We start from the raw sequence: 15,401 nt of genomic DNA on the forward strand, positions 1-15,401 counted from the left end.
GCTGACAGGACCTAACCCCAGGTGACCTAAAACCTACTGTATTCCATGAAGACCCAGGAAATCCTGTCAAATGCCTTTTCGGCATCTGTAGACAACACTACCGTTCTAGTATGGCCCTGTGAAGCTAAGTGTATCAGGTCGATAATTTTTGTTTTGTTCACTCCCTGGGACAAACTCCGCCTGATTTAGAATTAATATTGGGTGAAGGGACCTCATTCTGTAAGCCACCAGTTTGTCGAACAGCTTGACGTCTACATTACATTAAGGATTGAAATCGGGCGGTAACTGGCGCATTGCATCAAGTCTTTCCACTCCTTTAGTATGACTGTAATAAAATCCTCTAGAGTCTGGGAGGAAAACCCACAGTCTTTGGAGATTTCATTAAAGGCCTGCAGCATTTTAGGCAGAGTTTACAGTAGAATATAGTAAAGCCGTCGGGGCCTGGGCTCTTTCCAGAGGGTGTCTCCTTAAGAGCCTGTTCAAGCTCCAAAATGGAGAAGGGGGAGTCTAACAGGCGCTGTCAGCTTCTGAAAGCTGCGGGAGACCTACCTCACGGAGAGAGTCTGCAATCAGCTGCCGAGTATCAGGCAGGGACTCCAGAGAGTCAGGGTCTCTGAGATTTATATAATCAAGAATAGTATGAGTGGAATGTGATGGCAATGTCCTTAGTAAGAGTACGGCGGACTCCGTCCGTAGCCATTATAGTTTGAATGTACAGAGTAGCTCTTTGGGCATGAAGCGTAAAGGGTGTCTTGTTTTCGTCGAGGATTGCTGAAAACAAGCCATCCTCACCATCTAACCCCCTCTCCAGGCGCTCACCCTATTCTATGTTCCAGGGGAATCCTTGCCATCACCGGATGGTGAGAACTCCTCTGAACTGCGAGGTTCCCTACTAATTCATATAGCGCTAACTGCATATAGCGGCGACACTCGCCTTTTCCACCTTGCTGGAAAAACCCAGTGAGGTGGAAAAGGCAAGTGCAGGGGGGGTCTGTTAAATACTGACCCGTGAGCTATCGGAACTGCTAGCAGTCACAGCTCGCCATAAGGCATTGAATAACGCCAATTTTATTATTGTCTTGTTTAAAACACTTTGTTATGCCCCATAGAAGTTTTATGTATTTATATTTTTATTACCATAATGCTTTTCCTACAGTACCTTCTTTTAAAGCGAGCTAGTCACTGTGAAAACTCCCTATACAAACCATATGGCCTGACCAACTTGTGGCTCACTAGCTGTGGTGACTCTACACATCCCAGCATGCTCTGCCATCATTTTGCTATTATGGAATGCTAAAACTATGGCAGGGCATGCTGGGATGTGTAGTGTCACAATAGCTTGTCGCAGGTTGCCCAGGCCTGACATTATTACTAGTCTTTGGTCTTCCTTTCCTCAAGCATTACTGATTTAACCCCTACATGTAGCAAACCCTGCAATCACTCTGATTGCTATTTTTCATTCGCACAGCTATTCAGAGAACCCAGAGAAAACCATCAAAATAGGTTTTCATTTTATAAGGGGTATTCAGTATGTGCTGGTGTTTCCAGACAAGGGAAATCTGCATTCGCCTATTCAATGTTGCTGTTTCCGATAACATTGAAGGTAGAATCCGACAAAACAGATCCGACTTTTTAAAGTCTGATTTGTTGTCAGAAACTGCTGTGGTTTGTCGCGTTCACGTCCATTTTTCGACCATCTGCGGCTGTTTCAGTCAATTTGCGGACTTTTCGACAGTTGGTACAGTACATTGAATACCGACTGTCAATATGCCGACGGAAGCTGGTGAAAACTATCGATATTCCAACTGTCAGGACGTTCCAACAGTCTGAATACCCCTTATGGCTAGCTTCCGCTAGAGAGAATTTTGCAATAGGCTACTACACTTTGGCACTTTTTTTTTTCTAAAACAACAGCAAGCCAAAATTAAAATAAATGATTAAATAATAAAATATGGGTAAATCTATTAGTGAGGGCCCCTCATTGGATACTAGGCTTATCTTGATATCAGCACAGGGTAGGCTTTGTTGTCCCGAAAAATGGGAAATAAATTTACTCCCAGGCTGTATTGCTGTTGTACAACCCATTTTTCGGGACCTAATGGAGTTAAATGTCTACATATTAGAATGATTTTGATTGATCTTTATTCCTGTTTTTTATATTTCAAGGGTTTATCGCCTCGGACATGACTTCCAGGAACTCCAGCACACAGTTGTGGCTAATCACGCACTACCATGAAATGGGATCGCTCTATGATTACATGCAAGTCACCACGTTGGACACTGTGACCTGTCTCCGAATTGTCCTGTCCATAGCCAGCGGGTTGGCACACTTACATGTAGAGATTTTTGGTACCCAGGGGAAGCCTGCCATCGCTCATCGAGACTTAAAGAGCAAGAACATTCTTGTGCGGAAGAACGGGCAGTGCTGTATAGCGGATCTAGGTAAATGTCCTATAGTGATTACTGGCTCCTCAAATAACCACATTGCTTGTGTGAGTCTGGAAGATATTGTGGGGTAGATGTATGAAGCAGTGATAAAGGAGAAGTGGCCCATGGCAACCAATCAGCTGCACTGTATAATTTTACATTATGCAAATGATAGATGTTACTTTGGTGCTGATTAGTTGCCACCGGCCACTTATCCTCTAACTCACTTCTCCTTCCTTATTACTGCTTCATACGTCTACCCATGTATGACAGTAGGAGGCCTTTAATGTTGGTGTATGTGCAGCATGTAATGCAGAAATCAGAACATATATACTGATGGCAACAGATGTCCTCTTCCTATAGTCATCATTGTGGGGCAGAAACAATATTCCATAATGAGGTTCTAGACAAGGGTTTGAGAACCTCATTGGCTGAGTGGCCCGCCCGGCGGCTTTGCCTGGAGTCAAGTACAGGTGAATTCTTGTGAGAGGTCGGTAGTTCTCGTGGTACTTATGTATTATCTGGGCTCCCATGTTAAATGCACCCCATTTTTTCATACCCCTACTATCCAACTACGCATGGAGTTGATTTTATATAGTGTGGTGAGCGCAGCAAGCCACCGTGCCCGAAGCGTGGCGAGCGGACGCGGTCTCATAAGAAAAATGGGAGCCCAGATATTACATAAGTATTGTTTTCATGAGATTCCTCTTAATCAACAGCAGCTGGAGACTGTCAGTCCTATTCAGCGGCAGCCGCCGGAGCATGGGATGGCTGCAGCAGGACAATTTGTAAGATACATTTTTACATATGGCCCCCCAAAGGCTTTTTTTTTTTCCATACAAACGGCCCTTGGCACAAAAAAGGTTCCCCACCCATGTTCTAGACCATACTTCCTGCTTTAAATGACTCTTCTCTGGGAGAAGCCTGGAAAGGAGATGCTTCTGCAGACTTTGGGTGGCGTGGCTGGAGGTTAACCTCCTTAAGATGTTATTTAGCCAAGTTCCATATGTTAATCTTCCCATCCTGCCCAATTAACTGGGAAGCGGGCAAGCTGCTGGAGTATACAGTAAGCCATTGTTCCAGGAGTGTGAGGGACTGGGACAAAGTGAGTCTCCCGCAACTTCTGGGAGATTTAGGTGTATATATAACCTAGTCTTAATTATAATTAACTCTGATTGTCTGTCTCTGGAGAATAACTTGGGGAGGGGGGGGGGGGGGTGGAATTTATTTTATTTATTCATTCTCTGGATAATCATTGTTAATTATGTTTAAGACTATGTCTGTGCCTCTCTGCCATGCCCATGCCCTTATGTGGGCTGGCATTTTTATGTACCTTCATCGTAATAAAATTGTTAACCCTTTGAGTGCCAATTTAATCTGCCGGCGGTGCTCACATTTGTTATATAAATTCAAATATGTAAAAAAAATCCTTTGTAAGGTAAACATTACAGGTAATCATGATGAATGATAGAGCAGTACAGATGGTGTAATGGTTAGCATTACTGCCTCACAGCACTGAGATCATGGGTTCGATTCCCATCATGGCCTTAAGGCTGGTTTCATACACTCCGGTTTTGACCGGACGGAAAAAAGCCGGACCCACTTTGTCCGGCTATTAGCCGGATTTCTGGACCTTTCACATGGTCCGGTTTGGAGATCCTGTGGCCCCGCCCCCTCGTCACATGGGGATGGGTCCAAACAGTTTGACTGGCATTTCCAGTCTGACTGGGTGTACGCCAGCCCTACTCGTCACATGGGGGCGGGCGTAAGTATCCGGTAATTTCCGTGGTGTGTGAAGGCGCCCATTGCCTTCCACACCACACTGAATGGGCAGAACGGGACGGCCACGGCACGGCAGCCGGACACTGCAGTGGTAAGATCCGGCTGCTACCCGGCGGCCGCGCCGTAACCATCCAGTGTGAATGGACACAGAGCTGTCCATCACACACTGTAGGGGCGGCACGGCTTTTAAGCCGTGCGGTAATTTCCCGTCCGGCAGGAGCCGGACTGTGTGAAACCAGCCTCACTGTGCAGAGTTTGTATATTCTCCCCGTACTTGTGTGGGTTTCCTCCGGGTACTCTGGTTCCTCCCACAATCCAAAAATATACTGATAGGTTAATAGTGCTGCAGAATGTGTGCACTATATAAGAAACTGTAATCAATAAAGCACTCAAAGGGTTAAAGGCTGTGAGCATAAATCATTCTTACTACTGCAGAACTATGGCTGTGTATTTAGTAAAAGTTGCAGGAAGATGAATTCTACTTCAAAGATTTAAAAAGTGATCTGCAGGTGGAATAAATGTTTTGATTTTTATTTTCAGCATATATTTTCGAGTGGCTAACTTTGTAAACTGGTCCGCTCCCATGAAAATGCTGTAATCTAAAAATATGTTTTTGCACCTTACTTTTTTGAGAATAAGAACGGTTGAGCGCAGAACATCTGTCATTTCCTAACTTTTGTATTTTTGAATTTAGAATAGTGATTTGTTCTATTTTTACCTCTGAAAGCTTGCCGAGACGAGTGTTCTAATACCCTGCAGCATAAGGACCATTCTACGCTGCTTCGTGTTCCTTTGTACAAGGGCGAACAAAAGACTGAAGCAGTTGCATTAGAAAGAGGAAATGGGGAGGTAGTTAATGAGACAAAGGAGAGAATTAAATCAATGTGGGTCACAAAGAAGAAAAATAACAAAATGAAGGCAAGAACAAGGAGTTACACAGGGAAGAGCTGCGCTAAGGGATCTGAAGTTAGACTGTTTTTTGTTGAGAACATTGACCGATGACAAACACTGACAGCTCAAAGATTGTCAAGGTGTCCGGATAAGTCGCACTGCCTCAGTCACCAGACTTCAAAACTGTTGCTTGAGTAGGGTTATGAGGCTTTTAAGTAATGGCTGTGTCCTGGAGGAGGACCAACCACCAGTTAACAAGATTCTAATAACCATCATACTGTTGTTCTAGTAGTGATCAAATGAAAACCAACATCTGATTTGGTAGCTAGTAGTAGATAAAGTATCCTTTATCTGCTGCTCTCAACTCCTGCCTAGTGTTTTGTCCGATTTCATGGTTTCTATGAGTAAATGTTTTCTTTTAACAACATCTTACCAAGGCCAGGTTTCAATCGTATCCCTTTTTGGAGAGAAGTACATGTGGCATCATCTGGTCTAGGAGCTGCATATTGGCCATCTGAATTAGAACAGTCTACTGCTAGAGTCCTTCCTGGTGTCTTAAGTTTCATATCACGGATGTCCAGAAGGTGGCAGTGTTTAGTAATGTCCTTTTCGTTTAAAGCATGTGTTATCGTTGTAACCTAGATTTCTTTGTCACTGTTGTACTCGACTAGGCAGTGCGTCTCACTGATGCAGTTCTCTACCCTGGCTAGTTTATGGGAGATGTTTATGACTTTATGTAGTCTATACAGTAATACATTTTCTTTATGGAGCCAGTTGGTTACTTCGTGTCTGTGTAGTGCAAAAAGATTAAGTGGGTCACCAGTCAAACCAAGTACTTTGGAATGACCGCACTGACGAGTTGTATCTTGGCATATATAGATAGATAGATAGATAGATAGATAGATTATACCAACTACTACCTGCATTTGTATTAATTTATGTATCTCGGCAATATTGTGTGGGGAAGATCAGAACTTTAGGGAAGCCCATTGATTGTCAATTATTGATGGTCCTATTTAAGTACTGCTGAAATATTGGTGACCAAATCAATAGCCACCACTAAACGTAATCACAAAAAAGTAATAATACTTCACGGTTTTGGAATCAACATTTCATCAGTTCCACTTTTATTTATCTCTGTTTTACAGTTTGAATTTTTTTTTTTTTTAATTGATGTTGCTACAGTGCTAATATCTGCTCCTTTCTGTTTCAGGATTGGCTGTTATGCACTCTCAATCAACCAATCAGCTTGATGTTGGGAATAACCCCCGAGTAGGGACTAAGCGATACATGGCTCCTGAAGTTTTAGATGAGACTATACAAGTGGACTGTTTTGACTCTTACAAAAGAGTTGATATCTATGCTTTTGGTCTGGTCCTCTGGGAAGTTGCCAGGCGTATGGTTAGCAACGGTAAGCTGTTTTCATACTTGTACCACATGTTGACTCTCTTTTTTCCCTCCTGGCTTAGATATTCTTAGAACTGCTGGCTCAAGCAGCTATTTTGATGTGTAAAATGTTCCTTGTGTCTCACTTGTGTCTGAACTATCACCCATTTCAGAGGCTTGTGCGTTGCTGTTTGTTTTTTCTGTAGTGTTTGTCTGGCACTCTTTGCAAGCTTGTGGTAAGGTCTTATAGGACGGTGCCAAATAGATGGCCATTTTAGCTTAACTGTTGCACGTAAATTGTTAATTGAATGATTGCAATATCAGAATATAAAAAAGTAAGCTTTTTTCCAGCTGCAGAACGCCTAGTTCATCAAGAAGTAAAGGCCGTGTTAATATAGTGTTACACATAAGCAGGGGTTCTAGGGGATAAGTCACCGGGCCCCCTCCCCTTAGCCTCAGAGGCCCCCCTGTGTTTGCTTTTTGCATATGTTTGTTTTATATATTTATGAAACGCTGCAGAGATGGGAGGCAGCCTTGTCTCCATCTCTGAACTGGCCAGGGACACTGCTTAGAACTGCTCCTCCCCTATGTGTGAGTGCGGTAAATGTCAGAAGCGCTATGCGGACATCTGCAGCTATCGACTTCAACAGATGTAGGTGTACACTGCTCATCAGCAGGGTATTACCAGCAGATGAGCAGTGGCTTGGACAGCTTTCCATAGCATCCTGCTGTCGAAAGCCTTCCACCTGGATAAAATAGCTTGGATTACGAAATAATTCCAGCCCAGCGATTGCACTGAGTGATTTCCATCCCCCCCCCCCCCCCTCTCATGTGGGGCAAATGTAGCATGTGCACAGTTAGATTCGGGTAAGTTTTTTATTTATTTTTATTTTGTTCCTGTGCAGGGTAAATACTGCCTGCTTTATTTTTACCTAATATGTAGATTTCAGTTTAAACACACCCCATCCAAATATAACTCTCTCTGCACATGTTACGTCTGCCCCACCTGCAGTGCACATGGTTTTGCCCATTAGTGAAGTCTGAATAATGCACGCTGTCTGGTTAATGCAGTAGTTGGTGTAAGGCGTGCACGTGTGTAAGAGATGGAAGAATGTGTGTCATTGCTGTCAGACACGTCCTGGATACTGTATACAGACTGACAACGGCTGTTGGTTTACAGACAGGACTAATTATGGGATTATGATGTGCACCATATTGAGTGTTTTTCAGAGCTAGAATGGCAGGAGTGAACTTTGCCTCTGATTGCACATGAACTCTTTCTTGTACAGCGTAAATCTACAGTACAGACTAATGTGTCTCCTTCCCATAAGTGCAGTCATAAAACCGAGTAACACGTTCATTTTCAGTGAAAAAAAATAATATACAGATGGAGCAGCCATCAGCCAGCCTACCCCCATCGCCAGATCTCATGTGCTGGAGCAGGCTGGCGGACGGCAGCACCATCTCACAGGGACGCGGAAGCATCTCCGTCGCTTGTGCATCCCTGTCAGCAAGGCGGTGGGGAGCGGCTTCCCTGCTCGTCTCCACTTAAGGGAGGGAGTAGGGCCAGCTACATCCTCTGACAGGATAGGGCGTGCATTCTCTCTTCTATCAGAGGGCAGCAATTGGCGATAGAATCGCCAGGAGCAGCTCAAATGAGAGCTGCTCCGTGTGTGTGTGTGTGTGTGTATGTATAAAGAGAGATACATACATTTTTTATTATTTATACACAAACAGATGTATTTTGTGTTCTATCAGCTTTGTTGCATATAGCTGCATTCTGTATTGGTGCCCCATTGAAGCTCATGCATAGCAGGAGTGTATGCACGCACCCAACTATACTGCAACACAGCGAGGTTGTATGTAGATACAGTGCAGATAGCTCTTCTCCAGTGATCACTTAACTGAGGGGCAGATTTATTAAGCTTGGAGAAGAGAGAAACTGGAGATAAAGCGGAGAAAAGGTAAAAGGAGATAAAGCACCAGCCAATCAGCTGTGTTTGAAAAAGACAGTTGGGAGTTGATTGGCTGGTGCATTATCTCCTTTTACCTTTTCTCCGCTTTATCTCCAGTTTATCTCTTCTCCAAGCTTAATAAATCTGCCCCTGAGTTACCAAAGGTAATCTTACTCGGGATGGTTTACAGGATTTGCTTTAAGGAAGACCACAATCTAGGTGCAGAATCCTTTTCACACAATTGCTTCACATGGACTTTATTTCAAATTTGTATTAACCCCAAAAGCAATTCGAATGAAGAGATAGGGGGTGGGGTTATTTGTAAATACACATTAACGATCTTCTGAACCTTGTGGTTCAGACAGGTGATGCAGAGATTTATTTACATTTAAATAATACCGCTTTTACGTCGCAAAATGCAGGGTTGCACCGGGACTTTTAAACTTTTCAGTCCCGTTGAGACACTGCATTTTGCACTTTCTGGCCCCTTAAACGAGCCAGCAGTATTGCTGGTTTGCTGACGCCATGTGGGGGCAGAGTAGTGGAGCGTCATGGGGGGTGGGGGAGGAGGAGGCGGCAGTGCTTAGAGCTGGCGGTGCTCCAAGCACTGCCTCCTCCATTAGTTTGAAAGGGAACAGTCGCTCAACCTGATTTTAACCCGTTCACACTACACAGCAAACCGGTGAGAACCCTTCATTTTTACCGGTTCGTATTGTCTGTTTGCTGGAACTGCTAAGCCCTTTCAGATAGCACCAACTACCGTATCGTACCCGTTAACGAACCGTCATGAACACAGTAATTAGGTGTGATCTGAAACAGGGATAAGATTCCAAGTTTTGAGATTACTGCTCAAAATTTTATTTTTTAGATAGCCTTTAAAAAAAAAAAAATTACAATTAGACCCCATTTTTGGTTTAGTAAGGTCTTTAATTATTGCCTTCCATGCTTTCTCAAGTGTCGTATGAATAACTAGACAAGAATATTGAAATGATATATAAACTACTATTTGAATATTTTCAATAGATAAATTCAAATAAAAAAATGTTGTGTAAAATGTTAATAATTTCTATATAATGTAATCATTGCAGGACATTACAATGAATAAAAATATCCGCTTGGCAATTTTTACACATATTTTTACAAATTCACTTGCCACTCAAAGGCTTAAATATTTTTAAACAACCAATATATATTTTGATTTTAAAATATATATTTAATTGCTTATTCACATTCTCACCACAGCTGAACTCTTCAATATTTCCTATTTATATATTTTTCTGAAAATGCAGTAATTTTAAGTTCTCACAGGTCATTTTATCCAGTAGCGAGTTTGCTAAAGCTCACAAGATATGTGCAACCTCGCTGGAGTAACTGCAAATTGTTTTTTCTAAATCTTACATGGTATACACATATACCATGTAAGATTTAGAAATACCAATTTGCAGTTACACCAGTGAGGTTGCACATATCTACAAAAAGTAAACTGGAGGAAAGTGTATGAAAAAGTGGGTAAACTATCCTGGACCCCCAAAAAGTGGCAACTGTAGCAGGCCACTATAGAAGGCTGAAAAGAAAGAAAGTGTTAATTGTAAAATTTTGTAGAGTGGTTTTCCAGTGTTACAGTAATGCCTAGTGCACACCATACAATATTTGTCCCCGACAGTAAAATTAACGATATCAGTGGTGCAGCGAAACAAATGATCTGCAAGTTAATAACTTAATGATACCGTTAACAATGTTTAGCAACCTTTACCCTGAACTGGCTGGATCGTCAGATTTGACTGCTTGTTCAGGCAATGGGGATTATCGTTATTGTTCATGACCTGTGGGAACGTACATCATTAATAATATAGTGGGTATATGCATCATATTGTTTTCTTATAGTGGGCGGGATGTTGTAACATCCGCAGCCCTCTATCGCCGGGCATCGCATTTTTAATAACGGCATATGCTATAACATATGCTGTTATTAACGCAAGGGACAGCTCTTGCGATAAGAGCTATCCCTTGCGATGCGATGTGGTGCCGGCACTGGACTTCCGGGTCTATGACCCGGGAGTCCATCTGCGCATGCGCAGAGTGACGCGCCGGCCGCAGGGCATGCTTGGACGGATCGGTGACGGATCCCTCAAACAGCGCTGCGGTAAGAAGCCCATAGGCTTCTGCAGGGAATCACCAGCTTTTGCTGGCGATTCCCTCTGCAGCGCTGACACTGCGGAGGCACAATACAGCATACAGAAATGCGGTAAAAACCCAGATAACGGGTTTTTACCGCATTTCTGTGATAGAGAATCTCCCCTACTTTGTACTAGCCTTTTAGACTTTGTAAAAAGTTAGAATAAGACTACCTCAGTATTGAGCTTTTTAGAGAAATTCACCTGAAAGGGCCATGTTTATTGGCCAAATGATATGAACTTCCCAAGTGTATGATTATTCATTGGGAGGGGTGTACCAGAGTTTGAGTTTCATTTTGAAATGGTTTCTCTTTGGTTTTTTGTTGTTTGTTCTTTTTGTTTTTTTATGTGGAACCTGCTGTGCAGGCCTGTTTGGAGTCATTGCAGCAAATATGTTGTAGCAAAGACTACTTTTGTCTAGTACCCAGACTGAATCAGGCGTCTAGAATTAAAAGCATTCTATTTTATTTAGGAAAGTCTCTTGTTTTCCAGGCATTGTTGAAGATTACAAGCCCCCTTTTTATGACGTTGTTCCGAATGATCCTAGCTTTGAAGATATGAAGAAAGTTGTCTGTGTGGATCAACAACGACCAAACATTCCCAATAGATGGTTCTCAGACCCAGTATGTATTGTACAATGTTGTTGACTACATAAGTTTTTCTGGTAATTGGTTTGGAACAGTGTACAAAATGCAAATCCATTGTTCATTCTTGCACCCTTTACCTTTTTAGAACCCAATGCAGTTGCTCTTTCATGCCTCTTTCTTTCAGTGCTGAAATACAGACCACACTGTAACATACTTGGTAACATAGTAATTAAGGCTGAAAAAAGACGTTGGTCCATAGAGTTCAACCTATCTAACTTGTTACTACTGACTTGAGTAAGTCAAATCGATAGGATTCCCTTAGTGGCCAAAATGCATCCAGTTTGGATTTACGTTCATTAACAGTAGTTGCTGTAACCACCCCCACCGACAATGTGGGCAACATTGGCATCCCTTGATTGTGGGCAACATTGGCATCCCTTGAATCTATTCCCCTTTTAATGCATGCCAGTGTCCGGTTTGCTTTTGCTGCTGCACTTGAGCAGTGCGCATTTGTTGCCTAATGTTTCATCTATAATGACCCCCTAGTCCAGGGGTGGCCAACCAGTCAGAGGTGAAGAGACGAAAAATATCTGTAGTCAAGCTAAAGAGCCAACAACATGCGTGCGCTGAAAAAAAGGGCGTGGTCTATTTGGACCCCTTGGGTGGGATGAGGGCACACAGCAGCAGGGACAGTGCTGGGGCAGTTAGGGTAGTGGAGGATAAAGGCAAGCAACAGTTGGTGTGTAGGCAGGGCGAAGTTTGTATAATTGTGGGTAAATATGAGTAAGGGCAGGGAGTGATGTGGGTAGGGAGGGGGTGCAATTTCCTTGGAGGTGGAGGTAGACACACTGGGGTAAAGGACAGAAGGAACAAGCCAGGCAGACAGGGTGAGCTGCACAAGGTTCAAGTGACAGCCAGTACATGAAGCAGTTAAAGGTTTATGGCATCAAAAGTCCCAGAATCATATGTAAAGATTGGCAGTGCCACTGATGAGAGAGGCATCCCGTCACTCCCCTCCCAGGGTCATTTACTCAGTGCCGCAGGTCTCTTAGCGGTGCTTTCTGTATCTCACAAGCAGCATGATGGACGCAGCATGTGGCACACAGGCGCCGAAGACAGCTCCATCCGATGCAATAGCAGAGCTGTGAGGGATGGGGGCGTGGAGGTTTCAGTGTGGGGAGCGGGTGCCTGTTCCACACCAGTGACACCCCTGTGCCCGGCGCCGTGGCTCCTCACTCGTAATGTGCGGTGATGTCATCACGTCCCCCTGCATCCGCGCACTGCATCCCTGGGAGCGCTGAAGCCTCTGAGAGCCTCAGAGGCTTCAGCAGCTATTTACTATTTACATGGTGCATTAGGGCACTTGACCGCGATCTACCTGCCGGAGCTGGAGCCGCACTTTAACAGGGGGAGAGCCGCATGCGGCTCGAGAGCCGCGGGTTGGCCACCCCTGCCCTAGTCCTTCTATACAGCAGAATTACCTATAATAACTCCATTTAGCCTATACTGTAAGTAGCTTGTTCATTTTTCTTCCCATGATGAATCACTTTACATTTATCAACATTAAACTGCATTTTCCACCTTTTCACACACCTTTCCAGTTTATTTAAATCACTTCGTAGTTCTTCCACATCTTCTCCGGAGTTGATTTCCTTATTGGAAGCACCACAACAGAGACAAACACCCCAGGAAGAAAAAAGGAACTGCATGTATTTTTGAAGGATGCTAGAATGAACACTAAATCTTTCCCTAGATTTGTAGAATGTATTAAAAATTGGGAAGAGGTACAACAAACCTCATTTATCTACAGGAAATAGTTTGGTAATGGTGACAATTTTTATTTTTTTATGTAATTTTCTTTACAGTCACTAAAAGTGGATTTACAGGTGTTTTTTTTTTTTTCTGGCTCACATTTAAATGTAACTCTCTATAGATGAGTAACCTAAAGCTAATGTTTTCTGGAAAGTGCCCATTTCATCCGAGATATCTACCCAAGCCCCCAGCTGGTGGCTGTTGCTGGGTCTCTCTCGGTTTGAAAGCATTCCCTCTTGCAATCTTAGAATGGTAATAGCAGAAAATTAATTTAATATGAAATTAAATATTTTAATGCAGACTAATCCATTTAGCTGTACTCATTTTTTATATGGATAAAAATGTGAATTTACCACAATTTCTGACCGATGGTTTATTTTTAAGCTATCCAATTGTAGCATGATTTTCCATATGATAGATTACCCCTAGTGCAAACAGTGATCAATTCATGTAATATTATACGTATTTACCAACTGGTCGCTTTGTATGCAACTCATGACACCCAGCTGGGTAAGTGTTTGACTTTGCCCTCCGGCATCTGCAACAAGTGTATGGTTAGTTGGGTGGACTTTCCATATACACAGTCACATAAATCAATATATTTTTAGACAGACTGGTAATTCAGACATAATAAGTGCACACACCAGCTACGGGCTCAAATGGCCGATATATTACCAAGTGTGTACCCAGTTTCAGTGTCAATATTTTAGTAAATCTAGGAGCTCATGTTTAAAGAAATTAAAGCTAAAATATTTCTATGTTCTTTAATGTGTTTTTGAAAAACATCTTGTTATGGACTTAACTCAGTGGTTATATACTGTTTATACTCCTAATTGTAATTTTATTTTATTCCCCAGACACTAACATCGCTTGCTAAGTTGATGAAGGAATGCTGGTATCAAAACCCATCTGCAAGACTCACTGCCTTGCGCATTAAAAAGACTTTAACCAAAATTGACAATTCCTTAGATAAACTTAAATCTGACTGCTGAAGATCTGCCATAAAATCCATGCATAATTCATAATAAAAACAAATTAAAATACAGTGCTTGCCTGACAAGGTTTAGACTTTGTTTCAAACCATTTGTTTTAATGCAGAACTTCTAAATACAAACCCACCTTTTTTGAAGATGGTCCCACCAAGGAATATTTGGAGCGTGGCTAAATTACTGCAATGGTCACATTACTGAATACTTACTTGCAAGGCAATGGTTGGGTGAATATTTGCAAAGATCTGGATCCAAAGGAGCACAGGGGAATTTCGGGACCGATCTGGGCATTAAAAGTTGATTTTGGAGGAGGAAAGACCGTTTTCATGACTACCCTGTTCATTCATTACATGGATCTTAGTGGATTTTAATTAGCAATATTTCGTGTGCTTCTCCGTTCTATTGCACTAGAAATTCTTTGCATTCCTTACTTGCACTGTAATGTTTTAATTTTTATGACATGCCAAATATATGGTTGGCTTTGTACGGATCTGTTATTACACCTATTCAAATTTCAAGAAAGATCTAAAAATACAAGTGTCATTGTTAGCTGGATTTTACATGTGTAATGATGTTTACAATAATGCTGAACATAAGAATTTTTTTATCTGTAAAAAAAAAAAAATTCAAATTATTTATTATTAGCGCACTTAACGTTAAAAAAAAAAAAAAAAAAACCCAAACCGTGCAAGAGGCTACCGCTTTATTTTGTGGTATGTGTGTTTGTTTTTTTTTCTTTTCACTTTTACACAACTAATTGTATAACACATGATAAGGAATAGACTTTTCTGTATCCTCACATTGCAATGTCCCATTTCTCCATACCGAGAAGTTTGTATGGATTTATCAGTTTGAATTTAGAATTCTAAACGTAATCTATCCCCTTTACCGGCTCACATTTTACTGACATAGGAAATAACAAAATTGTGTACAAATTTCCATACAAAATTCTGGAGACTGACAAAAAGAAAGTGGATTTGCTTATCTTCTAAGCTATATAATATGTTGCATTGTAAACTCTGCCAGAAAATAACTATTTTGTTTTAATCTACTTTTTGTATTTAGTAGTTATTTGTATAAATTAAATAGAATGTTTTTAAGTCTAAAAGAGTTGTTTTTTTTCCTGTAGAACAAAGTTTTTCATGTTGTATGACTTTCAAAATGTTTTTTTCACTTTTTTATTTTTCTATATATATTTTAACGTGCTTGTGCATTTTTTACTATTTACAGTGTTTATCAAGTTGATAACTTCTTTCTAGGTTCTTCACCAAAAGCTTTTTTTTTAATGTTGATAGAACATGGACCCAACAAGAAACTCTGTATTCTATTCAATACGACTTTGGGCGGGATTCTCTAAACCACAAATGCGGTAAACACCCCGTTATCAGGGTTTTTACC

The 15,401-nt window shown here is 41.8% G+C and overlaps 1 protein-coding gene across 2 annotated transcripts in view; it reads left to right on the forward strand.

The window, feature by feature from the left end:
• The window catches only part of ACVR1 (activin A receptor type 1), a 76,358-nt gene extending 61,247 nt beyond the window's left edge, over positions 1-15,111 (forward strand). For both annotated transcript variants that reach the window (XM_083154020.1, XM_083154019.1), the window contains 4 exons: positions 2,167-2,442; positions 6,314-6,511; positions 11,108-11,238; positions 13,872-15,111. In XM_083154020.1, coding sequence (XP_083010146.1) covers positions 2,167-2,442; positions 6,314-6,511; positions 11,108-11,238; positions 13,872-14,006 — 740 coding nt within the window. In that variant the 3' untranslated portion in view covers positions 14,007-15,111. The remainder of the gene's footprint in view (positions 1-2,166; positions 2,443-6,313; positions 6,512-11,107; positions 11,239-13,871) is intronic.
• Positions 15,112-15,401: the final 290 nt, after the last annotated feature.

Source organism: Crinia signifera, chromosome 7 (assembly GCF_055691185.1).
Source record: "Crinia signifera chromosome 7, ASM5569118v1, whole genome shotgun sequence".
Lineage (NCBI taxonomy): Eukaryota > Metazoa > Chordata > Amphibia > Anura > Myobatrachidae > Crinia > Crinia signifera.